General features: G+C 37.3%; 1 protein-coding gene across 1 annotated transcript in view; it reads right to left on the bottom strand.

Annotated features, from left to right (window-relative positions):
• Positions 1–3,270: 3,270 nt before the first annotated feature.
• The window catches only part of TLK1 (tousled like kinase 1), a 163,116-nt gene continuing 139,237 nt past the window's right edge, over positions 3,271–27,149 (bottom strand). The window contains exons 14-21 of the mRNA XM_081095673.1: positions 25,238–25,319; positions 20,285–20,376; positions 20,113–20,202; positions 19,800–19,969; positions 19,419–19,554; positions 17,219–17,330; positions 15,524–15,631; positions 3,271–5,065 (exon numbers count right to left, since the gene is read on the bottom strand). Coding sequence (XP_080951799.1) covers positions 4,889–5,065; positions 15,524–15,631; positions 17,219–17,330; positions 19,419–19,554; positions 19,800–19,969; positions 20,113–20,202; positions 20,285–20,376; positions 25,238–25,319 — 967 coding nt within the window. The 3' untranslated portion in view covers positions 3,271–4,888. The remainder of the gene's footprint in view (positions 5,066–15,523; positions 15,632–17,218; positions 17,331–19,418; positions 19,555–19,799; positions 19,970–20,112; positions 20,203–20,284; positions 20,377–25,237; positions 25,320–27,149) is intronic.

Raw genomic sequence — 27,149 nt, 5'->3', positions numbered from 1 at the left:
TTAAGATTTGTCAATTGTTTATCTTTTCAAAGAACCAGCTCTTACTTTCACCTTTTCTATTGTCTTTAGTCTCTATTTCTGCTCTGATCTTTATTTCCTTCCTGGGCTTCATTTGTTTTTTTGTTTCTTGTGGTGTAGTTAGGTTTTTATTTGATAGTTTTATTTATTTTTATATATAATCATTTATTGCTATTTCTGAACATCCCTCAGAACTGCTTTTGCTACATCCCATTAGTTTTGGAATGTTGTGGTTCAATTATCATTTATCTCAAGGTATTTTCAATTTCTCTTTTCTTCTTTGACCCATTCGCTGTTCTTAGCATGTTGTTTAATCAGTACATTATTTGTGAATTTTCATTTTTTCTTGTAATTGATTTTGTTTCATGCATTATGGTCAGAAAAGATGCTTTTTATTTCAACTTTCTTAAATTTATTGACTTGTTTTATGGCAGTGGTTCTCAACCTTGGCTGCACATTAGAATCACCTGGTAATCTTTTTAAAATCCTGATTTCTGGGCCTCATCCTCCGGAAATTCTGTTTCTTTGTTACTAATGTGGCCCCACCCCATAACAAAGAAACAGAATTTCCGGAGGATGAGGCCCAGAAATCAGGATTTTAAAAAGATTCCCAGATGATTCTAATGTGCAGCCAAGGTTGAGAACCACTGTTTTATGGCCTACTATATGATTGATAGAGAATTCCATGTGCACTTAAGAATGTGTTCTGTTGCTCATAGAGTGTTCTGTATATAAGTCCATCTGGTTTAATGTAATAAAAGGCCGATTTCCTTATTTTCTGTCTGGATGATCTATTGATGAGAGCATGTAGTAAAGTCCCCTACTATTATTGTATTGCTATTTCTTCCTTTTAGGTCTTTTAATATTTGCTTTATATATTTAGGTGTTCCAATGACAAGAGCATATTTACAAATGTATCTTCTTGTTGGATTGACTCCCTTATTACAATGTAATGCCCTTTTTTGTCTCTTATTATAATGTTTTAAAGTCTATTTGTCTGATATGAGTGCTACCCCAGCATTCCCCCGTCCCATTTGAATAGAGTATCTTTTTCCATACCTTCATTTTCAGTCTGTATGGCCTTACATCTGAAGTCAGTCTCTTGTAGGCAGCATAAATGTCTTTTTAAAAAATTCATTCTTTTGACTGAAGAATTTAGTCCATTTAAAATATTGAGAGACATGTACTTATCATTTTGTTTTCTATTTTATAGTTTTCTTCTTTGTAAGTTGCCTTTCTTCAAACAATCATAGGTAATCTACATCCCTAGTATTTTAAAGGAGTGAGGATTTCTAACTAAAAATAACTCTATTAAGTTCTTTCCTGGTTCTATGTGAATTCTTGAAGTTGGTCTACATATATTTACTCAAATCTTTCCCAAACACTAAAGAATTCTCAGGGTGTGTGTGTGTGTGTGTGGGGGGGGCAATGCTCAAAAAAGGGGGAAGGGAGGGAAGGGAAATTAAGGAAAGGCAAGTAGAGATGTATGTTCTAGGAAAGAACATTGAAATTGACAAATTATATATATTCTCGAACTGTTGTAGAGTTCCCAGGAACGAGAATCCTAATAACCTGTTATAAACTAGCCGATAAAACACGTTCGAAATGCCTTCAGAACGTTAAATTTTAGTATATTTGTGAGGAAATTTTATCAGATAACATGTCAAAAGTTAGGTGGGATTAGAATAAGACCTGCAAATGTGGTTTAAAGGTATAAAGCTTTTTCACACACAAATGAAACAGCAATGTAATTCAATTCTGAAAGTAACAACCTAAAGGACTGGACAGTCTGCATTACAATAGGTAGTAACATCTGATGACATTACGTTTAGTAAGTAACAATGAATAGCAAAATGCACAATATCCTCTTTAAATTTTTCACTGAAACTCTCCACCACTTTAGCTTCATGTAATGAGGTATTTGTTCATATTTTATGTACCATTTAAACTGAGAGTATTTTTTTTTTTTAGAAGGGGATGGACAAAAATAGAGATTTTTAAAAAAAGACAACCCAGTATCTACCCAGTTCTTGATTTAGTGAATTATTAGGGTAGTTTCTGCACTCATTTCCTCGCAATGTGTACACACTGAAACTACCTCATATCAGAAAAAGATTTTAAAGTTATCTGCAAAAACCGCATTTTACCTTGCAACAGTGCTGACTCTTACAGGAAGTAGGCTTATAAGATAGCTAAGGGAGAGGACCTCGCTGTTGTCTTAGGAATGTAAGTCACGCTTTAATTCTGAGGAGTGAATTCAGGAAACCAGAACAGTTTAAGCTTCAGAAGATATTAGAGCTGAAGATTGCCAGAGTGATGGAAATCACTTAGTGATAGATAGCAATTTCCTTTGTGAAGATAACAGTATTCAGTTTGGCTCAATTAGCCATCTTGTATCTACTGGGTTACTGGCATATTATCTGAAATCTACAGCATTTGTTTGGGAAAACTTTAGGAGGAAGAGACAGTTTATAAGTTGACTCATTTCCCTCCTTTTCTGCATTTTGAGACTATCAGCCACTTTCATTCATTTGGAAATGATTGTAAAGCAGTGATCTTGGGCTACACTACTTATTCAAATCAACCTCATGTTAGATTTATACATCCACTTAATATCTCACCAAAATTTTAAACAAAAATGGGCATTTTCCTTCAATTCAGAACTTCAAATAAGTTACTATATGAACATAGTACTTTATGATTCAGAATGATGAAAATAACAAAATAGAAAAAATTTGTGGGCATCACCTAAGGCACTCAGTCAATGTTAACATTTCATGACCATGCCAATACTTCTTACAGGATTTTTTTTTAAAATATATTTTATCGATTTTTTAAAGAGAGGAAGGGAGAGGAATAGAGAGTGAGAAACATCGATCAGCTGCCTCCTGCACACCCCCCACTGGGGATGTGCCTGCAACCAAGGTACATGCCCTTGACCGGAATCGAACCTGGGACTCTTCAGTCCGCAGGCTGACGCTCTATCCACTGAGCCAAACCGGTTAGGGCTCTTATAGGATTTTTATCTTAAGCTACAGAGGAGCAGGTACAGCCCCTAGCCACTCCTGATACTGCTGTTACCCACCCAGAATTAACCTTGATAATGGTTATTAGGTTCACTTTAACAGCTTGAAACACTTTATACTTGTCTTGAAGTATACTTAAAGAATTTATTCAGCTGATTCTTAAGGAGCCAAGTCAGAGCCAATATTCTAAATCTTGAAAGCTCCCTTAAATGCAATTTTCATAGTCTTTACATTTTAACTGTCATTGTTTATTACCAGTTTGGCTACATTCTCTACAATTTCAGCAGCATTTTAAAGAGACAATGTGTGTATGTACAATGGAAAAACAAAATGGCTTGCAATATCAGAAATAACAGCCACAGTCTAACTGTACAATATTAAGGAGAATCTGTGGTAAAGTAAGTAGAGCCTCCTTTTTCAGCAACATGGACAACTTACATGTATCAGCATTATGAATATAACAATAAAGGAATAATTTTTACAGGAGTAAAATACAACATCCTGAAAAATGGCTTCTACCATACCAGGCAGTTAGAAAATGTTCACATTTTAACAAATCTGTATAAACCACAAGAAACTTGTTTATGGGACCATCATCCCACCTTGCTGATAAGAACCTTCTAGAAATGTAGAATAACCATGAACAATGTATAAATCTAGTATCTATGTGCTCCACAGCCCTAGAACCCAAGAAACTGATTTAGAGAACTCTGTATGTCCAACATGGATCATTTTACATGCCTTGATTGTTAATGAATGCCTGCTTTTAATATGCCTCTATGATGTACAGTCAATTTGCACCTTTTTAAGGAGGTCATTCGATTTTTTTTTTTTTTTTTTAGCAAAGAAGCAACATCATTTAGCAGCAATTAAAGCGCCTTCAAGACTTAAAAAAAATACAATATCCAATTAGAAAAGCCATATTTTTAAACATTTGTACAAGAATAAGCTGCTGAAACTTGGTAATTGAAATATGACATATGTACAACAATTTACAATAGAGCTAGAAGGGAATTTATCATTATCCTGCATAGAACTGGTCTGCTTTTGGTTACATACTGTCATTTGTTTTAATGAACAAGGCCTGGTATTAAAACAAAAATATGTTACTTCTAACATGTTGAAACACTGGAGATATTACAATTTAGTGAATTCAACTGATTTTAAAATGAGCAGCTCATTTTGTCAAAGGTGTAAAGTATCTAGGAATAATAGCTCTCCCTTTAACATAACCAGTGAAAAAAAAGGACATGTGATTTCGAGGTACAATGTGGTAAAAGCCAGAACAGGCAAATGACAAAGTCTAACCTTGTCCAAAGATTCTAACTCTCACATTCTATCTATAAAACACAACTGTCACTGTCATTCAGGTCTTACTTTGGTCTCGGCAGATTAACTGCCAAATGCTGAAGAATGTATCCAGGCACTGTAGTTCTTGTGTTAGAAATACTTCTCATTTTTTCCAAGTGTTTTTAAATAATGAAAAACTACCCTTCATATTAGAACTCTTTAGTAACAACCAAATGTATTTAAGTATTATAAACGCTATTTACAGTGTTTCCCCAAACAAATCATTTTTCTTGTCTGAACATGGTATTCCCGTTTCTGTGCAACAGGCAGTCACCCTTCACGCCTCAAGGTTATTTATAGTCAGAAGTGTACATTTATTCACTGTCCATGATCCTTTCTCATACAAACGACGCCACAAAGAACTTCGGCTTGCGAACAGTTCTCAATCATGTCCTGTGTAAAAAAGAAAGTAACAAAAAAACACTCAAATGCTCTTAAACTCAAGTGTGCACCTGGAAGCAATTCAAAGGTGTCATGCCAATTTTGGAGGAAAGTCAGTAAGTCATTATGCTTGAAGCAGGGGGTGTGGGGGATGCTGTCAGCCCAGCCATGTGTAAGTTTCCTGAAGAGTTTGATCTTCTCATGTGTGGGAGAAGGTACGGGTCATTTGCCAGTTGGTGCACATCAAATCGATCTTCTTTTCGGTATGCCAAACAGCGTCGTATAAAGGCCTTAAAAAAAAAAGTCAGCAATTAAAATCTTTCCTCTTCTAAGTATCAAACAACTAAATTCCAGAGAAGAATGGACACATTTAAGGCAGCTTTTTCATCATTTCAAACTGAAACTTTTTTTTTTTTTAAATATCTTTTATTGATTTTTTACAGAGAGGAAGGGAGAGAGATAGAGAGTTAGAAACATCGATACATCAATCAGCTGCCTCCTGCACATCTCCTACTGGGGATATGCCCGCAACCCAGGTACATGCCCTTGACCGGAATCGAACCTGGGACCTTTCAGTCCGCAGGCCGACGCTCTATCCACTGAGCCAAACCGGTTTCGGCTCAAACTGAAACTTTTACTATAACCATTAAATAGTAACTACTGATGTCTTCCTCCCCTAACTTTTGGAAACCACTGTTCTGTCTTGTTTATGATTTGGCTATCCTAAATATCTATATATAAGTACCTAGAATATAAGTGGAATCACACAATATTTGTCCTTTTGTATCTGGCTTATTTCGCTTAGCACAATGTTTAAGAGTCATCCATACTTGCAGCATGCATCAGAATTTTGTCCCTTTTTAAATTAAGTAATATTCAACTGCATGTATGTACAACATTCTGTTTATCCATTCACCTGTTGATTGATATTGGGTTGTTTCCACCCTTTTGCTATTGTGAATGCTGTTTTGAACATTGGGAGAGATCTGTTCAAGTCTCTGCCTTTTCATCTTGTTGATGGTTTCCTTTGCTGTGCAGAAGCGTCAGTACTGCACTTGTTTTTGTCGCCTTTGCTTTTGGTGTCAAATCCAAAAATTCCTCACCAAGATGGAGGTCAAAAGCTTACTAGCTCTATTTTCTTTTAGGAGTTTTGTGTTTCAGATCTTTACACCTTCATATCTTTCATCCATTTTGAGTAAATTTTTGTTTATGGTATAAGTGGCTCAGTTTTCCTGACATTATTTATTGAAGAGACTGTCTTTACCCCATTGCATATTTTTGACTCCTGTTCATAAAATAATTGACCATATATGTGTAGGTTTATTTCTGGGCTCTCAATTCTGTTCCACTGATCGTTGTGTCTGTTTTTATGCCAGTGCCATACTGTTTGGATTACTATAGTTATATTATAGTTTGCAATCAGGGAGCATGATGCCTCCAGCTTTGTTGTTCTTTCTCAAGACGCTTTGGCTATTCTGGGTCTTTTGTGGTTCCACACAAATCTTATAATTGTTTGTTCTAGTTCTATGAAAAATACCATTGGAATTTTGGTAGGGATTACAGGAATCTGTAGATTGCTTTAGGTAGTACAGACATTTTTATAATATCAGTTCTTCCAACCCATGAGTATGGACTATCCATATATTTGTGTTTCTTTAATTTCTTCCATTAACATCTTACAGTTTTCAATGTATAAATCTATCAACTTGTTGGTTAAATTCACCTCTAGGTATTTTACTCTTTAAGATGCAAATGGGCTTATTTTCTTAATTTCTCTTTCTGATAGTTTGTGTATAGAAATGCAATAGGCCGGAACCGGTTTGGCTCAGTGGATAGAGCGTCGGCCTGCGGACTGAAAGGTCCTAGGTTCGATTCCGGTCAAGGGCATGTACCTGGGTTGCGGGCACATCCCCAGTAGGAGATGTGCAGGAGGCGGCTGATCGATGTTTCTCTCTCATCGATGTTTCTAACTCTCTATCTCTCTCCCTTCCTCTCTGTAAAAAATCAATAAAATGTATTAAAAAAAAAAAAAAGAAATGCAACAGATTTTTATATATTGAGTTTGCATCCTGCAACTTTACTGAATTTGTAGATTAGTTCTAACAGTTTTTTGGTGATGTTTTTAAGGTTTTCAGTATACAGGTGACCCCTGAACAACAAAGGGTTAGGGGTGACAACTCCTAGCAGTCAAAATCCACATGTAACTTAATTTGGCCCTCTGCATATGCAATTCCCAATGACCCGTTGACCTTTAATTCAATTTGAACTGTGTGGGTTAACTGAAAAATCTGTGTATAAGTGGACTGGTACAGTTTGAACCCGTGTTGTTCAAGGGTTAACTATATAATATCATCTGTAAATTATTTCTTCCTTTTTGACTTTGGATGCCTTTTATTTCTATTTCTGCCTAATTGCTCTAGCTAGGACTTCTAATATTATGTTGGATATGGAAAGCTGCATTTATAATTACAAATTCTGCACACTTATTTCTAGAATTTATCTTCTGCTAAAATAATCCTCTCACTCTCTGTCAGTTTAGTTTTAACCATATTATTTTTTTTTCCTATTGAGCATAAAGACTTTCTTTACATGAAGGAACATTTCCATTGAGGTTTTTGTTTCATAGGTTAACGTTGAGCATCAGCAACTTTTGAAAAAGCTAAAAGTGGAATAGAATCACTATCTTTTCCCTTACTCAGACTGGTTTTATGTATCCTGTCCTTGAGAAGAGCTTCTTTAAAAAAACCACACAAAACTCTAAGTATACAGTATAAAGTGAATATATCAATGTAACTGGCAACCAGATAAAATAATTTTACCAAAACCATCTGAGTTTCTTCCTGCCTGTTTAAGCATGGGCTCTGCCTACAACCCACCTGGGTAACTTCCACCCTAACTTTTAACACTGTAGTTGAGTTCTGCTGTTTTGACCTTTATGTAAGTGAAACCACAGATTATGTTCTCTTTTATGTGGCTTCTTTCACCCAGTATTATATTTGAGATTTGTGCATTTTTCTACAACAGATAAAACATTCTTAAGTGATAATTGATAATTCTTTCCCTTTCTTATTGCTGACACTAGACCAGTGATGGCAAACCTATGACACGGTGTCAGAGGTGACACGCGAACTCATTTTTTTGGTTGATTTTTCTTTGTTAAATGGCATTTAAATATATAAAATAAATATCAAAAATATAAGTCTTTGTTTTACTATGGTTGCAAATATCAAAAAATTTCTATATGTGACACAACACCAGAGTTAAGTTAGGGTTTTTCAAAATGCTGACACGCTGAGCTCAAAAGGTTCGCCATCACTGGGCTAGACAGTACCCTATAGCTTGCCATGAAATAAACCATTAATAAGAAAACTATAACATACTTTTTAATGTGATCAAACTTCAACTTAAATGGAACAATTTTGCCTGTTCTTTGTTTTGAAAGTCATTGGAAGTAATTTTTTCTCTAAAAACAAATCTAGCTCTTCTCATACCATGGTTAGCATACTAACATTTTATCAAAAGTCTTTCTGATCCCTTAGGTCTTATCTTTTTAAGTCTTTAACAAAACAAGTTTCAGAGACCACTCTGAAAATGATTAAGATATAGAAAAAAGAAATCAAGAGTGATTATGTTGAAGACAGAGTTTAAAAGGATGAAAAACTACCAATAGCCAGGTTAAAGAGTATACGAGGAGTAAATATGCTTAAGATGCCTAAATGAGGCCAGTAGAGGTACTTGGCAAAGGTGTATTCTGTAAGGACAAAAGGTTACGAAACAAGCAAAAATAATGTGGTTTTCCCCTGGTACCAAAAGGGTGACTGTGGCACCTATAAAGAGCCAGAGGTGGTGAATGGGACTTCTTTTTGGCACACTATAGTCACACTACACTCATTCTTGTTACTATTAAAAATGTAGATACATGGATCCTGCATTGCTACATTCATTTAGTTTCTGTTCTCACTGATGCTGTGATAAACAGAAGACAAAATTTAGATACTAACACCAAGATCTTTAAAAAAATTTTTCACTTATATATTTTTATTGTTGACAGTATTATAAATGTCCCCCATAACCCCTTTACCCTCCTCTGTCCAGTCCCTACTTCTTCCCCCAGGCCTTCACCATACTACTGTCTGTGTCCATGGGCTATGCATATCCTATATCAGTGATGGCGAACCTTTTGAGCTCGGCGTGTCAGCATTTTGAAAAACCCTAACTTAAGTCTGGGGCCGTGTCACATATAGAAATTTTTTGATATTTGCAACCATAGTAAAACAAAGACTTATATTTTTGATATTTATTTTATATATTTAAATGCCATTTAACAAAGAAAAATCAACCAAAAAAATGAGTTCGCGTATCACCTCTGACATGTGTGTCATAGGTTCGCCATCACTGTCCTATACAATAAAACCCTAATATACAAATAGACCGAACAGGGGAACGACCGGTCACTATGATGCACACTGACCACCAGGGGGCAGACCCTCAATGCAGGAGCTGTCCCCTGGTGGTCAGTGTGCTCCCACAGGGGGAGCGCTGCTCAGCCAGAAGCTGGGCTCATGGCTGGTGAGCATTGCGGCAGTGACAGGAGCCTCTCCTGCCTAAGGCGGCAGGTGGATATCCCCTGAGGGGTCCCGGACTGCAAGAGGGCGCAGGCTGGGCTGAGGGACCCCCCCTGCCCTCTAGTGCACGAATTTCATGCATTAGGCCTCTAGTAAATATATAAGTTCTTTGATTTCTCTCTTCCTGTCCCTCTCTCCCCTCTGAGATATGTCAGTCTGTTCCATCCCCATGGACTTATTTTGTTGGTCAATTTATTTTGTTTATTAGCTTCCACTAATAAGTGAGATCATGCGATATTTGTCTTTCTCTGACTGGCTTATTTCATTTAACATGATCTCCAGGTCCATCCATGCTGTTTCAAAGGGTAGGAGATCCCTCTTTTTTACAGCTGCATAGTATGCCATTGTGTAAATGTACCACAGCTTTATCCATTCATCTACTGTTTCCAAACCTTAGGTATTGGAAATAATGCTGCTATGAATATAGGGATGCATATATTCTTTCTGATTGGTGTATGGGTTTCTTTGGCTGTTTTCCTAGAAGTGCGGTTGTTGGGTCAAGTGGCAGTTCCATTTTTGATTTTTTGAGGAAACTCCACTGTTTTCCATAGTGGCTGTACAGTCTGCATTTCCACCAACTGTGCATACGGGTCCCCTTTTCTCCACATCCTCACCAGCACTTGTCATTTGTTTAGCCATTTTGACAGGTGTTAGTACCTCATTGTCATTTTAATTTGTATCTCTCTGATGATCAGTGACTTTGAGCATTTTTTCATGTCTCTTGGCCATCAGTATGTCCACTTTGGAGAAGTGTCTACTTAGGTCCTTAGCCCATTATTTAATTGGATTGTTTGTCTTCCTTTTGTTGAGTTGTATGAGTTCTTTATATATTTTGGAAATTAACCCCTTATCAGCTGTATTATTGCCAAATATGTTCTCCCATACAGTGGGTTCTTTTCATTCAGATGATGGTTTCTCTTGCTGTGCAGTAGCTTTTTAGTTTGATGTAGTTCCATTTTTTAAAACTTTTTTCCTTTGTTTCTCTTGCCCAAGCACAGTGATCGGCAAACTGCAGCTCGCGAGCCACATGTGGCTCTTTGGCCCCTTGAGTGTAGCTCTTCCACAAAATACCACGTGCAGGTGCGCATGTACAGTGCGATTGAAACTTCATGGCCCATGTGCAGAAGTTGGTATTTTGTGGAAGAGCCACACTCAAGGGGCCAAAGAGCCACATGTGGCTCATGAGCCACAGTTTGCCGACCACTGCCCTAGAAGATTTATCTGTGAAAAGCCTGAGATTTTGCTGCCTATGTTTTCTTTTAGGATTTTTATGGTTTCACGACTTACATTTAAATCTTTTATCCATTTTGAGTTTATTCTTGTGTATGGTGTAAGTTGGTGGTCTAGTTTCATCTTTTTGCATGTACCTGTCCAATTTTTCCAAGACCATTTGTTGAAGAGACTGTCTTTACTCTATCGTATGTTCTTGCCTCCTTTATCAAATATTAATTGACCATAGGATGTGGGTTGATTTCTGGGGCCTGTGTTCTGTTCTACTAATCTATATGCCTATTCTTGTGCTAGTACCAGGCTTTTTTTTTTTTTATTATTATTATTATTACAGTGGCTTTGTAGTATAGTTTGATATATGGTATTGTGAGCCCTCCAACTTTGTTCTTTTTTCCAACATTGCTGTGGCTATTTGGGGTCTACTTTCCGACGACTGGTTTTTACCTCCTTGGTTAAGTTTATTTCTAAATATCTTAATTTTTTTGTTGTAATGGTAAACGGGGTTGTTTTTTAAATTTCCCTTTCTGAGAGTTCATTATTGGTGTATTAAAATGCCATCAATTTCTGAATGATTTTGTAACTGCTACTTTGCTGAATTCATTTATTAAAGAGAGTAGATTTGCCGAAAGCGGTTTGGCTCAGTGGATAGAGCGTAAGCCTGCGGACTGAAAGGTCCTAGGTTCAATTCCGGTCAAGGGCATGTACCTGGGTTGTGGGCACATCCCCAGTAGGAGATGTGCAGGAGGCGGCTGATCGATGTTTCTCTCTCATCGATGTTTCTAACTATCTCTCCCTTCCTCTCTGTAAAAAATCAATAAAATATATTATAAAAAAAAAAAAGAGAGTAGATTTTTGGTGGAGTCTTTAGGGTTTTTATGTACAATATCATGTCATCTGCAAATAATAATTTTACTTCCTTCTCCTTTCTTCTTGTTTGATCACTGTGGCTAGGAATTCTGATACTATGTAGAATAAGAGTGGTGCTTTTCCCATTAAGTGTTCTTAGAGGAAACACTTAGTTTTTGCCCATTGAGTATGATGTTGACCATAGGTTTGTCGTCATGTATATTCTTTATTATGTTTAGGTATGATCCCTCTATTCCCACTTTGCTGAGAGTTTTGATCAAAAAAGAGTGTTGGGTTTTGTCAAATGCTTTTTCTGCGTCTATTGATATGATCATGTAATTTTTTTATGCTTCATTTTGTTTATGTGATTGATTTGCAAATATTATACCAGCCTTGTATCCCTGGAATAAATCCCACTTGGTCATGGTGTATGATCTTTTAAATGTATTGCTGGAATCAATTCCCTAATATTTTGAAGATTTTAGCATCTATGTTCATCAGGGATACTGGCGTCAAAATTTTTTTTAAAAGAAGCCGTATTTACCTTCCAAAAATAACTCATGTTTTAAAATAAGAACGTCAGTTATCTTTTTAAGTCATTCAAATGATTTGCAAAAAGCCAATAAAGATGTAATGGATAGACTAACCAATCTAGAGGAAGGCGGGGTGGAGGGAGTCACTGGGGAAGAAAAAGAGGACATCTGTAATACTTTCAACAATACTGATAAATTTTAAAAAAGATGTACTAGAGGAGGAACCAAGATGGCGGCATAAGGTACAAACCTGTACGTGCTGCCCCCCACAACAACATTAAAACCACAACTATAAGACAAAACAGCTATCATCCAGAACCACGGGAAAGCTGACCGAGTGGAAGTTCTACAACTAGAAGGAAAGAAAAGAGCGCATTGAGACCAAGTAGGAGGGGAGAGGTGCCAAGAACAGAGGTACGGAGGCGCGCGTGTGGTTTTTTTCAATCGGAAGGGGACAAGTTCTCAAACGTACTGAACTCATTTACGGCGAGATGCTGGGGTCCCAGGCTCCTACAGGAGAAACGGGACTGCCTTGCAGCGGGTCCGAAAGCGAGGGTGACTTTCTCACAGAGCTGCTCGCAGGGATCATTGTTGTGGTGGGGGCACGTGGCACTCGGGAGTTGCTGACAACACCATTGCTGTTTGCTCCGCCCTGGGGACTCTCTGAGACCCCGTCCCACTCAATTTACAATCCCCTCCCAAGCTGTGCTCAGCGGCACAAAGGAGGCACCTGCGCTTTTGCAGCCTAACAAATTGCAGTGAATCAGAGAGCTCCAAAACTTCCAAGCTCCAAACAAAGAGAAATCTGTTGATATTGCTGTACCCCTGCTGTGGACCCACACAGTGGTTGACTTGGAGATCCAGGAGCCAGGGTACTCCGGGTCAGATATCAACTTCTCACATTTATAAGGGACACACTCAAGAAGCAGACTCAATGAGCACCAAAGCCTCACTGAAGCAAGTCCTACCGCATAAGGGTGTCTCCAGCACAGCAGTTCTTCTTATAGACACAGTGGGTCCTCGCAGTCAACCAAAAATGCGAAGACAAAGAAACATGTCACAAATGAAAGAAATGGAGGAAAGCAAACTAATGGAGGACAGAGTTCAGAACCACAGTTATAAGGTTACTCAAGAATCTTCTACGAACCTCTGAGGAACTTAGTGAGACCTTTAAGGATCTGAATGAGAATGCCAAAAAAATGGAAAAGGACCAGTCAGAAATTAACCATACACTGACTGAAATAAAGAATAATATACAGAGATCCAACAGCAGACGAGAGGATCGCAAGAATCAAGTCAAAGATCTGAAATAAGAAGAAGCAAAAAACACCCAACCGGAAAAGCAAAATGAAAAAAGAATCCAAAAATATGAAGATAGAGTAAGGAGCCTATGGGACAACTTCAAACGTACCAACATCTGAATTATCGGGGTGCCAGAAGAAGAGAGAGAGCAAGATCCTGAAAGCCTATTTGAAGAAATCATGACAGAAAACTTCCCCTACCTGATGAAAGAAATAGACTTACAAGTCCAGGAAGTGCAGAGAACCCCAAACAAAAGGAATCCAAAGAGGACCACACCAAGACACATCATAATTAAAATGCCAAGGGCTAAAGACAAAGAGAGAATCTTAAAACAGTTAGTTACCTACAAGGGAGTACCCATACGACTGTCAGCTGATTTCTCAACAGAAACTTTGCAGGCCAGAAGGGAGTGGCAAGAAATATTCAAAGTGATGAATGCCAAGAACCTACAACCGAGATTACTTTATCCTGCAATGCTATCATTCAGAATTGAAGGTCAGATAAAGAGCTTCACAGATAAGGAAAAGCTAAAGGAGTTCATCACCACCAAACCAGCATTATATGAAATGCTGAAGGATATCCTTTAAGGGATAAATACCACATGATCTCACTCATTTGTGGAATATAATGAACAACATAAACTGATGAACAAGGACTGATCCAGAGACGGAGAGGCACTGATTGGACTGTCAGGCCTTGGAGGGAAGGTAGGGGAGGATGGGGGTAAAGGGGAGAGATCAACCAAAGGACTTATATGCAGGCATATAGGCCTAACCAATGGACATGGACAACAGGGGGAGGGGGGGCGTAGGGGGTAATGTGGGGATAAGGACACATATGTAATATCTTAATCAATAATAAATATATTTTAAAAAGATGTAATAGATAAAATGAAATATGGGACAGTTACTAATATTAACACAAAAACCAGTACAATTACGAAGGCCATTATGACCTTGATCAGGGACATACAGCAGGGCTTATCTACACTCTTCTAACAATATAGAAGCTATATAATGCCTGTTTATGAATTATTTTATGGCCTCGCAGAAAGAAACGGGAATGTCATGTATTTGTCTTGGAATTCCACAGGTTTTAAAAAGAAGACTACAACAGGGAGTCACAGAGAAATAAACTTTGGGATAAGCATAACAAAGCAGGAGTAAAAATGGGAAAGGCCAATCAGAGGATGAAGGTGGGAAGATATTAAGGACCATCATAGTTTTGCTATTGGAAATATCTATTTCATGTTATCACATAGACATATATGGATTAGACTACGGCCATACCACCCGAATGCGCCCGATTTCGGAAGCCAAGCAGGGTCGGACCTGGTTAGTACTGCCCTGGCTAATGTGGCTCAGTTGGTAGGAGTGACATCCTGTACACCGAAAGGTTGTTGGTTTGATTCTGTTCAAGGCACATCCCCAGTCCCAGCTGGGGTGCATGCGATTGGCGACTGAAAGATGGTAAACGTTTGTTTCGCCCCCTCCCCCCCCCAAAAAAAAATAATCAATGAAAATGTCCCCAGGTGAAGATTTTTTTAAAAGAACTTTAGGAAGTCATTGTTATAGCTTCAGAGACTTCTACATGTCAAGAAAGCTAAAGAAGAGGTCAGGCTTTTTCAAGAGCTAGTGCAGAGTAACATGAGATCAAGTAGCTCTGATACTTACTAGGTATAATTCTGGACAAATACTTTTGCTATGTACGCACCCTGACTGGGGATCGAACCCACAACTACTGTATGAGCCCTGACCAGGAATTGAACCCGGGACCCTCCAGTGCACAGGACAACGCTCCAACCAACTGCCAGGACTCAACATAATACTTCTATTATTTCTTAATCAGTTGGCCCTTGAATAACATGGGGACTAGGGACATCACCCCCAGTGCAGTTGAAAATTCACATTACTTTTGACTGAAAGTCTTATCAATGACTTAAATAGTCAAATAAGACATATTTAGTATGTTATATATATAATATTTAATATACTCTTATAATAAGAGAAAAGTTGAGAAAGGATGTACATAGATTTTATGTATTCATGACATACCTAACTTTTTCAAAATTTTTTTCAATATTTCTAGGCTATGTGAGTCACCTACAAATTTCCCATATTGTTCAAGGATCAACTCTATACCTCCTGGACAGATTTTCCTGTGGTGGTAATTACTTTGTTTTAAGCACAATTTATGACATGAAATTTATTACCTTGGCTTCAGTGCTTACAACTGGTTTTACAGGGAACTGAACTTCTGTGGCTTTTAATATTGTATTTTCTTGAAGAATGTCTTGTTGAGATTGATTGTGACCAAATGGCTAAAAATAAAACGTTGAGAAATTTATCTCACAAAAAATTTAAACAGATATTATCATTGAATACTCAAGATACAAATGATTTGTGTTCTAAAAAAGTCTTGCCCTCAGTTACATGGAAGTTGGGATGCATTTTCATAGCAACAAAGTTATAATTTGTACCTGCCGAGACAGCCTAATGAATCAATCCTCAAAATAGCTGAAACACTGTGAATAAGCAAAATAAAATAATGCTACTGCAACATAGGTAATTAAGATAAAATAACATAAGATATTTAAAACTTTATTTTTTTAAATATATTTTATTGATTTTCTACAGAGAAGAAGGGAGAAGGATAGAGCGTTAGAAACATCGACTAGCTGCCTCCTGCACGCCCCCCCAGAGGAAATGTGCCCGCAACCAAGGTACATGCCCTTGACCGGAATCGAACCTGGGACCCTTGAGTCTGCAGGCCGACGCTCTATCCACTGAGCCAAACCGGTTTGGCATAAAACTTTATTCTTAACATTTACAAAATGAAATTTGATTAGAAAAAAGATGAAGTAGTGGAAATGCCTGTGGAAAGACCACTGAATAAAATACTTTGAGCATAGTACACTAACTTAAATGAAATAGCTCTGGGTTTGGTCCTCCTAATTTGCAGTCAATTTCCAGACAAGTTCATTAATCTCTCTTTCCATACTGATGAAGGGACTAGATGGGATGGGGATCAGATAATATCTATAATAGTTTGTAGTTCTGACTTCCAAATAAAGAGGGTTAGGAAATATTAAGACTTAAGTTTGGCGAAATTTCCCTGAGGAAACTATGTCAAGGCCAAACTGTGTGTGCATGCAGTGAGGGAGAGAGAATGGAGGATAATGAAGAGTTCTGGCTCCAGTATTCCTTAACAATGTTAGCACTGTTAACATGTAGTTCTTTTCCTTCAGTTAAAAAAAAAAGGTGTGTGTGCAAAATGCAGGCCAAGAAAATTGTTATGACGTTAAAATAATCCTGATCCACAGAAATTTTAGAAGAAATAGAGAAGAGCCCTAGCCGGTTTTACTCAGTGGTTAGAGTAGGCGTCCTCAAACTACGGCCCGCGGGCCACATGCAAATACAAATATTGTATTTGTTCCCATTTTGTTTTTTTACTTCAAAATAAGATATGTGCAGTGTGCCTAGGAATTTGTTCATAGTTTTTTTTTAAACTATAGTCCAGCCCTCCAACGGTCTGAGGGACAGTGAACTGGCCCCGTTTATAAAGTTTGAGGACCCCTGGGTTAGAGTGTCAGCCTGTGGAACTAAGGATCTCACGTTTGATTCTGGCCAAGGACACATGCCTTGATTGCAGGTCGATCCCCGGCCCACATCAGGACATGTGCGGGAGGCAACCCATCGATGTTTCTTTCTCTTTTCCTCTTCCCTCCCTTCTATTCTCAACAGAAAAATATCCTCAGGTAAGGATTGAAAGAAATAGAGAAGAAGCCTGGCTTTCCTTGGAAGGACTTAAATTGACTTTTGACTTTAAGTTAATGAACTTTGTATTTAAAAGGGGAAAATTCCACTTATCTAAATAGTACAGCTGCATCTGGTATACTTTAACTTACCTTTCTGCCATAAAGACACTGAAAGAAAATGACTCCAACTGACCACACATCAACCTTGTTGGAAATTTTTGGTGGTTCTTTTCCAACTACAAAACACTCAGGAGGTAAATACCTATAGTTTTTTGGGGAGAAAAAGGGAAAGGATACTATTAACAATCTGTAATTTAAAATCTAAGTGTAAAATTTCAGAACTAATTTTATCCACATAAAACCTTAGGACCTTCATGAATGAAAATCACTAATCAAGTTTTTGAATCCTTGTATCACTTGACCCTAGTGCCAAAACATACAACTTTGAGATAAAGTATGATACACACATCCTAAAGTGTACAATAACATATATTATCATTAGAAATTACAATGTTCTAGGCACTTTCCCTTCCCTCTTCATTTCTCTTTCCTTTCCTCCTCCCCAGGCATGTTACCATTAGCTTTCACTCCCAAGCTCCAAAGGACCTTCTTTTACCTCTAGAACTTGTTTGCTAAGCCCGTTTCTTCTAGGAACTACCCTTTCTACCTCTGTAATTTGGGTAAGTGTCTAATAATAGAATAAATCCTCTCCCACTGCCCCTCTTCACCAGCATTCAAACTGTAGGCAGTTCTCTTCCTAAAACACACATCTGATCAGGTGGCTCTTCTGTTTAAAGAACCTCAGCATTACTAACTGCCAAGGTATATACTACCTCATATCTCGTTTGTAACACAAGACCCATCGTAATCCAGCAGCAACTTAAACTTCCAACATCTGCGCTCACTCTTCTTCTCCACCCCTCAAACTGGCTAGGGAAAGCCAATTAACTTAGCTGCCCACACTGCTTTTCTGTCACCTATGCTTTTGAATATGACAATCCTGAATACCTTCCCTAACCCTCCAATTCACGTGGAGAGCACCTTTTCTGCTTCCCTCTAGGTAGAGCTTTGCTTCTTCCCCATGTAACCATCATGACTATATCTCTTTCCTGCACAGCCTCCTAAATACAAGCCTCCCTGTCTCGTGTCTACCTGATAGAGGTAAATTTCCTTATCTGCCCTGCCCTACATGAGTGAAGCCAGAGTGAGAGGGGAACAATATACTGGGTGTCTTTGCAGAAAAAAAAAGGATCTATTATTTAGAACATGGTTTTCAAGTGTCTTCCATAGGGTTCTACCAAAAAGCCTTGTTTTTATTGGTTTTATTTATTAGGACCCTAAGATTTTATTGTGAAAAAGCAAGCCTTGCTGCTAAAAGAAAAAAAAGTCTAAAGATTACTAATTGAGGATACAACTATTTAGGGGGTTACTAGTTTGAATAATTTTCTTTAAGTATGAAAAAAATTCATGACATATCTTATTCATATTCCTAGAAAATGCCACAAGCAGAATTTAAAACTTTAAAATGGCTTTAAAAGAATGCATGAACACGACTAATCCCTGTTCATAAAAGTGAAGTCCGTACAGAACTGTGCTGTCTTATGGGACTGGTCATTATGTGCCCAAGCTATCTGTGAAGACTGTTTGTAGTCACCATCCTGTTCAAGAAAATTAAATACAGTTATCTTTCTTCCAATTAAAATGTCCCTCGTTTTGCTCAACTAATTTATTCTGAAAACTAAGTTTGTTTTGAAATTTTATAATCTACGTTCTTCACTTTGGTGAACTGGACAGTAAGTTTGACAATTCACACTCAAGTAATTTTTTTTAACACCTAGGTAACTGTGAAGGGAATGACATTCATTTAGACTGTGAATCTATGGTGCTATCTAGACTTATATCTATATGTAATGAAGTCAATAAAAGATGTTTGTGAGAGTCAAGTCCAAAGGCCAAATACTTCTCCCATCCACAATCAACAAAGCATCCATCTCCAATAAAAACTTTAACTACAAAACCTCTACAGAGAGGGCTTTTTGCTTATTTCCTATATAAGTATTTTTTCATGATAAATGACACTCTAACATTATAGAAAAAACCCACACATTCTCCACATTAGGAGTTTCTGGGTAGGTTCTGAAGTCACCTGCTAATGCTAAGTCTTTCTCCCTCTAGTTTGCTGAGATGAGTCAAGAAGACTGATGAACGTGGTCTCCCGCTCAACTCAGAGACTTCGCATCAGTGCCCTCAGCACAGTAAACTCAAAAGTACATGGAAAGAAAAACTAAACTCTCATAAAAAGCCTTGTGACTAGTCTAGACAATTTTGATGTTTTCAGTAATATATTTACCAGTAAGTGCCTGCCCCTTGGGAAGTTAGGTCCATTCCATCTACACCATAGCTATCGTCATCCATGATCTTGGACAGACCAAAATCAGTGATTTTGATTTCTCCACAAGCTGTTCCATCCACCAGAAGGATGTTTCCTAGGAACAAAATAAAAATAGAAGGTTCTTTTAATGATATATAGATAAATAACATCTTTATGACTTACGCTAACTTTTGGAAAATAAATATAATTTTAAAAAGTGACATGACAAAAAGACTTTAAATTCTACTACTCTATTGACATTTACAAACTAAACCAAAAAGCATGTTTTCAGGTAAATTAATAAATATGACATTATACTCCTTAGAGCTTAAAAATTTATTTAGACATGTTATTAATTACCTGGCTTAAGATCATAATGTATAATAGGGGGTTTGATTTCATTGAGATATCTTAGTGCATTTACAATTTGCATTACAATAGACCTAGCTTCTTTCTCCGACATTAATTTATGTTGCTTCAGATAGAAATCCAAGTCATTGCCTTCGCAGTATTCTAACACTGTACAAAACCTAAAATGGAGAAGATTAAAAAAATTAGATATGAAATATTATCCAATAATTCAGAACCATAGAGAAGAAATGAAGTCATTTATACCACCACCACAGAATAGGGAAAGCAGAAAGCAAACATATCTTTACTTATATTCACTTACGTATCTGTATCCAAGGAGAAATAATCATAGAGTTTAACTATTCTGGGATGATCCAGCTCTTTGTGTATTCTATACTCTCTGCAGGCATGTCTACAGGAAGAGAGAGTATTTTAATTCTCCATTACATTAAATATGTTTTCAATTGATAAAAAGAATGAAGTATTATATTTACTTATAGTAATTTTCCTTTTTCTCATCCCTCCAGCTTTTATTAAGCTGATGGATCTTCACAGCAGCGTATCTTTGTTCATAAAGGTCAAAAGCCTAGGATTCAAGTCACAAGAGTTAGGACCAAAGACCAACTGAATAGCTGAAGAGGTTAAAAAAAAATTGGTGATGATTTTCGCATAATATGGAATTAGAATATACACTACAATTCTTGTGTTGATCTTTGCTAAGATTATATACAGTTCAATGACACATGATCAGAAACAAGATACATATTCCATGGTGCTAAATCAGAGGAAACTTTAAAGTTTTATAAATAAATCAAAATAAAACAACAAAGCTATTTTTTGTTTTTAATATGAAGCTGTTCCTCTATCCTGGCAGCAAACAGCCAGGAAAACAGATGGCTCTAATGCTTTTTTTGTGGGTTGGATAAAGCAAACCTTTTTTCTCTAGCTTCTCCTAGCAACTCCCCACCTTTTCCCTCACTTGTTTGAAAATTAACAAGTTCCTAAACTTTAATTATGAAACTGTTCAAACAGACATTATCACACCTAACCTCATCTAATACCCAACTAGTCTTTAATTTTCCCTAGTTGTCTAAAAAACACCACACCAAAAAACGGTTTTGATACTCGTTTGTTTAAATCATCATCAGTCTATTTCTTAAGTAACAAAATAAAAAGTGACCAGTATTGTTTGACTTCCGGTGACTTAAAAGTTTTTTTAAACAACAAGTGCCATTAAAAGACAGATTTAATAATTTAGGTTTCACTGTAATTTATATACAAAGGTGCCCCTTTAAGAAAACACTTAGCTTACATATTAAGAAGCAGGTCCTTAACTCACACTCTCCCCATCAATTTAATCTAAAAATAAGCAGTAGTGGTAAACTACTTATCACAAAATTATAGAAGCATGAGATCAGAAATAATAAAGGATGGAGTAATTAAGAATATTCATTTTGGAGTCAAGATAACTTTATTAGCTGCAGGACTTTGTGCTAATACCCTCTCTCAGCCTCATTTATAAAGTTTGGGTTGTTAAAAGGATAAAATGGGGTGAAGCATATAAAGTACTTATTTATTTTTTAAATATATTTTATTGTTTTTTTACAGAGAGGAAGGGAGAAGGATAGAGAGTTAGAAACATCAATGAGAGAGAAACATCGATCAGCTGCCTCCTGCACAGCTATTGTGCAAGAGGCACATCCCTATTGGGGATGTGCCCGCAACCAAGGTACATGCCCTTGACCGGAATCGAACCTGGGACCCTTCAGTCCGAAGGCCGATGTTCTATCCACTGAGCCAAACCAGTTAGGGCCATATAAAGTATTTAGAAAAGTATAATTCATAGTAAATATCCAATAAATATTAGCTAATTATATTAAAAGTTGGGTTTAGGTGTGCCCTCCCTTTGGGGAGCATGCCTGTGTCTTTCCCTTCCTCCTCTTCCCCCACAGGAATGCAACTCAAACTCTAAGGGACCCCACGGGACTTGCACCCAGGGAGCAATGGGCAGTGGCCACCCCCCCTGAAGCTGTCCCCAAGGTCCCCTTTCCCCTGACTTCTTAGTGAGCCAAAGCAGCCCAGCCTCGGCTCATTTACCCTCTTAGTCGCTTGCCTGTTGCTTCTTCTATCCTAGGCCCTTTCTTGTTTCACCGTTTCCAGCTTTAATAAACTTCTTCTAAATCAGTGGTTCTCAACCTTGGCTGCACATTGGAATCACCTGGGAATCTTTTTAAAATCCTGATTTCTGGGCCTCATCCTCCAGAAATTCTGTTTCTTTGTTATGGGGTGGGGCCACAACATTAGTAACAAAGAAACAGAATTTCCAGAGGATGAGGCCCAGAAATCAGGATTTTAAAAACATTCCCAGGTGATTCTAATGTGCAGCCAAGGTTGAGAACTGTTCTAAATGCACTGTTCTAAATATTTAAAAGTTGGATTTAAATAAATAGAAAAGAATTTTCAAAGATTCATGTGAGAGAAAGCAGAGTGGCATAAAGGATAAAATTCAGAGGCAATCATAATAAATGAAAATAGATGAAAGTAAAATTAAGTTCACTACTGATAAAAGTTAGTGCCAGTGTATGCTGATTATAATACTTATATATGACACATCGTTCTCCCAAGATTAGATGAGTAAAGTACCTTCTCATAATAGAGTTATCACTAAGCAACTAACTCAATCTTTCCCACCATGGTACAGATAAGTCTATAAAATTTGATTTACAATCTGTTGCTTTGTTTCTCAATGGACCTGGCAACCATGAAAGGGCTTTGTAGAGGTTGGAGTGAGTGCTTAGTATTTAGGTCAGTATGAAGGTTCAAGTCGTTAGGCTCTCATCTGCATTTTCTAATTTCTAAAAGAAAATCCCCTTTGGCCCTAAAAACAGTGGCAGAAGGGTGCTGTAATTAGTAGGCTGAAAAGCTGGGCAAGTTTTAGGCTGAGCTAGCAGTGTTATGTAATTGTACACTTTTGGTGATTTTTAGATCCAAGGTGAGCTATTATGATTTTTTCCACCATGAGGCCCTTGTAAGCCTACTTCAATCATTATAGTGCACGAGGATGAACTATTGTTAGAATCAAAGATATAGGAATAATAAGCAAGCTCATAGATCACTCCTGATAGGGGAGGCCCATGATACTTATTACTTGTCCAATTTAACAACAACAACAAAAAAAATAGTTACTGGTTGAGCTAAGACTAGAATTGAAGTGCTCAGAATTCAAATTCCAAATTTTCCCGGAGTCAGAACAATACAGAATGTTTTTAGTAAGCCACGAAGGCACAGTCCTTGTCTCACTATACAGAGAGGATTTCTAATAATGATGATCTTACATTTATTAAGCACCAATGTTCTATGTGATTTACCTGTGATAGCTCAATCAATCACGACCCTATGATGTAGGCACTGTTACCATTCCCAGATGAAGACAGTGAGACAGAGGATGATTCAGTAATAAGCCCAAGATTATACCGTTATTTAATAGCAGTCAGAATTAGGATTCAAACCCAGTCAGTCTGGCTTCAGAATCCGAGCTCTTAACCACTAACTATACTGATATATAATGAAGCACCAAGTATCACAAGGAGCTTATAAAAGGCGGATAAACAAGGAGCGCTTCTAAAGGAACTGAAGTTTCAGGTGAGAGCATGACTTCATCCTAACTAAGAGCAAATGGGAAGCCACCGGGGCTTATGAGAGAGAGAAAATTGTACTGTTTTTTATAAAAAGGCTACTCTAGCTGCGGCTTACATAAGTACAACGGAGAAACTTAATGCCCTTGAGGAGCAACGCAAACAAGAGACAATGTGGCCTTGAGCTAAGAGAAAGGTAAGGGCCACTGCTGGATTTAGGAGAGTGTGATGACATTAGTAACAGTGGGCACCCAGGGACTGGTTACATGCTGGGGAAGGGAAGGGAAAGGCAGAGTGAAGGCTGGCTTTTATGTTTTTTACTTGAGGGACTAGGCAGTTGAATAGCAATGCTATGTACTAAAGTAGGAAGCAGTGTTAGAAGAAGTGGTTTTGGAGAAGAGAAAAATAACTTCTAATTAAGAAGTGAGTTTGCACACACATAGACACACAGATCTAAGGGTGAAATCAAATAGATAAGTCAGTGAATGGCAGGGATATATTTGAAAAGGAGAATACAGAATAAGAGACTTAGGAGCTACAATATCTAAAGCAGAAAGATACAACATAAAGTGGAAAAAAGTGAGGTAAAAAACATTGAAAAACAGAACATAATGAGTAAAAATTTGTACATTTACACATATGCATTTAAAAAACATGGGCAAAATAGGTGGAAATTTCTGTAAATTCAGGACATGTTTAAGATTTCTGAGACACATGTTTAAATATAAGGGTACAATCTGTCCATAAAGGTACTATATCATATGACCGCCTGCCTATTTTGATTCTAATGGCTATTATTGGTATTGAACTGGCTAATGGTAACTAGGTAGCAAATACTTGATAGACTGTGCAGGTGCAAACATAGTCTTTAGACCCTTAACACACTGCAGACAGACCGTGTTTTCGTACTATACAGAGTTTTACAAAGTATCATACTTTAAAAAGATATTAGCTTATAAAAACATGTAATAAATAACTTCAAAATGCAATGGGTATTTAATTTTAAGGCTTGCTTTTAACATTTATGTAAAACATTTTTTGTACTTTTTCAATAGAAACTTATCTGGCCACTGGGTAAAGCTAGCAATAAAACTACTGGTCCACATTAAGATACAACATAAGCCACCAGACTTTTTGTAATGAGAGTTACTACATAAAATTTGCCCTCCGCCCCCCAATTATAAAATTAATAAAAGACAAGTATTTCTTAACCACATACAGGTATCCCCCACTTTTTGAGAGTTCGCATTAGGTCACTTTTCTTTTACAAAAGGCCTACATTTATCTGCACCCTTTTTGGCTAACTGTAATAAATACAAAGAGGGTTTTTGCTTTTATGAGAAAAAGCAAGAAGTAAAAATAGCTTTCAGTGCTCATTTCACAGGGTTAGAGGCAGTGCACACCCTGTGCAGCCAGAGTGCAGCCCGAGGTCCTCCCCTAGAACCACACTCAGCATCTCAGAATCAAGCCGGCATAGCTTTGACCTGTGTTTGTGAGCTTTACCTGGATTTACTTTATGCATTAATTAGCAAGATGTGTCCTAAGCTTTCAGAAAAGCCTAAGAAAGCTCGTAGGGTGTTGCACTTATCATAAAACTGGACATAATTACATGTATTTGGTAGGATTTGGTGGGTTCTTTAGGAAGTCTGGGAATACTTGAAAAAAATTTCCATATAAATTAATGGTAACTGCTTCTGTGCTTTATGCTCTTTTGACTTCTGAAAGGTTTCATAGGAACACTCTACTTGTGGATAGTAGGGGAATCTTGTACTCCTATATTAGTGTGAAGAACAGAAAAAAAAATTACATTACCTTATACACTTCACTAAAGCCACCTCTACCAAGCAGATGAAGTAATAAATATCTTTCATTTAACGTTGGGTGATCTTTGAACCTTAAGGGTGGAGGAAAAAAACAGTTAACATGAAAACGCATACTATAAGGTTCTGTCCACAATAAAGTTCCACGCTCTTATTCTACCTCTAGCTATTTCTTTCTCACTCAACTGCTAATTCCAAATTCTGTTCCATACTTTTTGATCTGCATGACTATCACCCACCTTAACACTTGGTGTTTATTTATAAAGCTTAACATTCATAGATGAATATTCAGGTTCAATGACCAATTATAGCACTGTGATAAAGAGCTACCAACTATTGTGTTATCAAGAGCTTTATGAAATCCCCCATCTAACTCAGCAGGAATTACTTCCCTCAGAAAAACTACTTTTATATTTTTTGTTATGGTTAATCAAGACTTTATAGTATTGACATGCAATTAAAAATAATTATACTTTTACACTGGCTTTCACCCATAAATTTTACTGTTTTTAGACTTCTATAAGTAAAATTTTATTTCCCAATTAAAAAAACAATTTGTTTAAAAACTTTGAAAAAATCATTCACAGACAATACTGCTATTACATATCTACAAACAAGTTCGAACACAGTTTTCTGGACAGCCAATTTTTAATTAGTCTTGTTCTGTTTAATTAGAATTTATCTGGTACAATTTAACTTATTCCATAACTATAATATTTCATTCACCTTACACACTGGAGTGATTGTGTATTTGTGAGTTACACATACACTAATAATCACAGATAGGCCTTTTTAATTTTAAGATATTTATATTTCACAGCAGAAATGGTCACTTCCAATTCTGATACTCTTGTTAGGCCATGAGGTTTTAAATTACGTGACAAGTTTAGGTATAAAAGACATGCTTTTCTCCTTGACATGATTAAATCCAAGGAATGCTTGGCATAATTTCCGTCTTCTTGCTTAATTTCTATCTTCTTCATAAAGCTCCCACCAGTCCACTGTATTTTTCTCTCCATTCTTATAACCAGGGGTTAAGGACAGAGACTTATTCTCGAGTTCTGCATAATAATGCCAGATTGGTGGTTTACTGAAATCCCTTTAGTTGAAATAATTTCTCTTTCCCTACTAATATTAATTTTGGGATTCAATCAACAAATATTTATTGCATGCCTACCATGTGCCAGAAAAAGGTGCAAAAATAAAACTAAGTTCCTCCTCTCATATAGGTTATATTCTAATAGGAGACACATAATAAATAATTGAAATATAAACTTATAATTCCCGATAGTGATAAATGTTACTAAAAAACCAAAACAAAGCGAGGCCCTGTCTAGGAGACCAATCTCAAAATAAAGAACTTACATAGACAAAAAAACAAAAAAAAAACATCCCCAAAACAAAAACAAAGCGAGAAACCAAGATGGCGGCATAGGTAAACACCGGAGATTGCTGCCTCGCACAACCACTTCAAAAATACAACTAAAAGACAAAACGGACATCATCCAGAACCACAGGAAAGCTGGCTGAGTGGAAATTCTACAACTAGAAGGAAAGAGAAAAGCCCACTGAGACTCAGAGGAGGTGCGGAAGTAAAGTGCAGAGGTACGGAGGCGCATGCAAGGGCTGGAAACTGAGGACACAGTTGTCTTTTTCAATCGGGAGAGAGACACAAGCTCTCGACTGCTCTGAACTCCAGTTCTGGGTGAGTCTCTGGGGACTCAGACTCATACGGGGAGAAACTGGACTGTCTGGTCTTGGTCGGAACTCGAGGGCGGCTTTCTCTCAGAGGTGCTTGCAGCGATTACCCAGGACACTGAGACACGGGGCCTCTTAGGGTAGGACTGAGGATCAGCCATAGCTGTTTGCTCCGCCCTGTTGATTCCCTGAGACCCCGCCCCACC

Source organism: Myotis nattereri (assembly GCF_964212035.1).
Source record: "Myotis nattereri genome assembly, chromosome: 7".
Lineage (NCBI taxonomy): Eukaryota > Metazoa > Chordata > Mammalia > Chiroptera > Vespertilionidae > Myotis > Myotis nattereri.
Note: the sequence above shows the minus strand (reverse complement) of the source record. Positions and strands in the feature narration are given on the sequence as shown.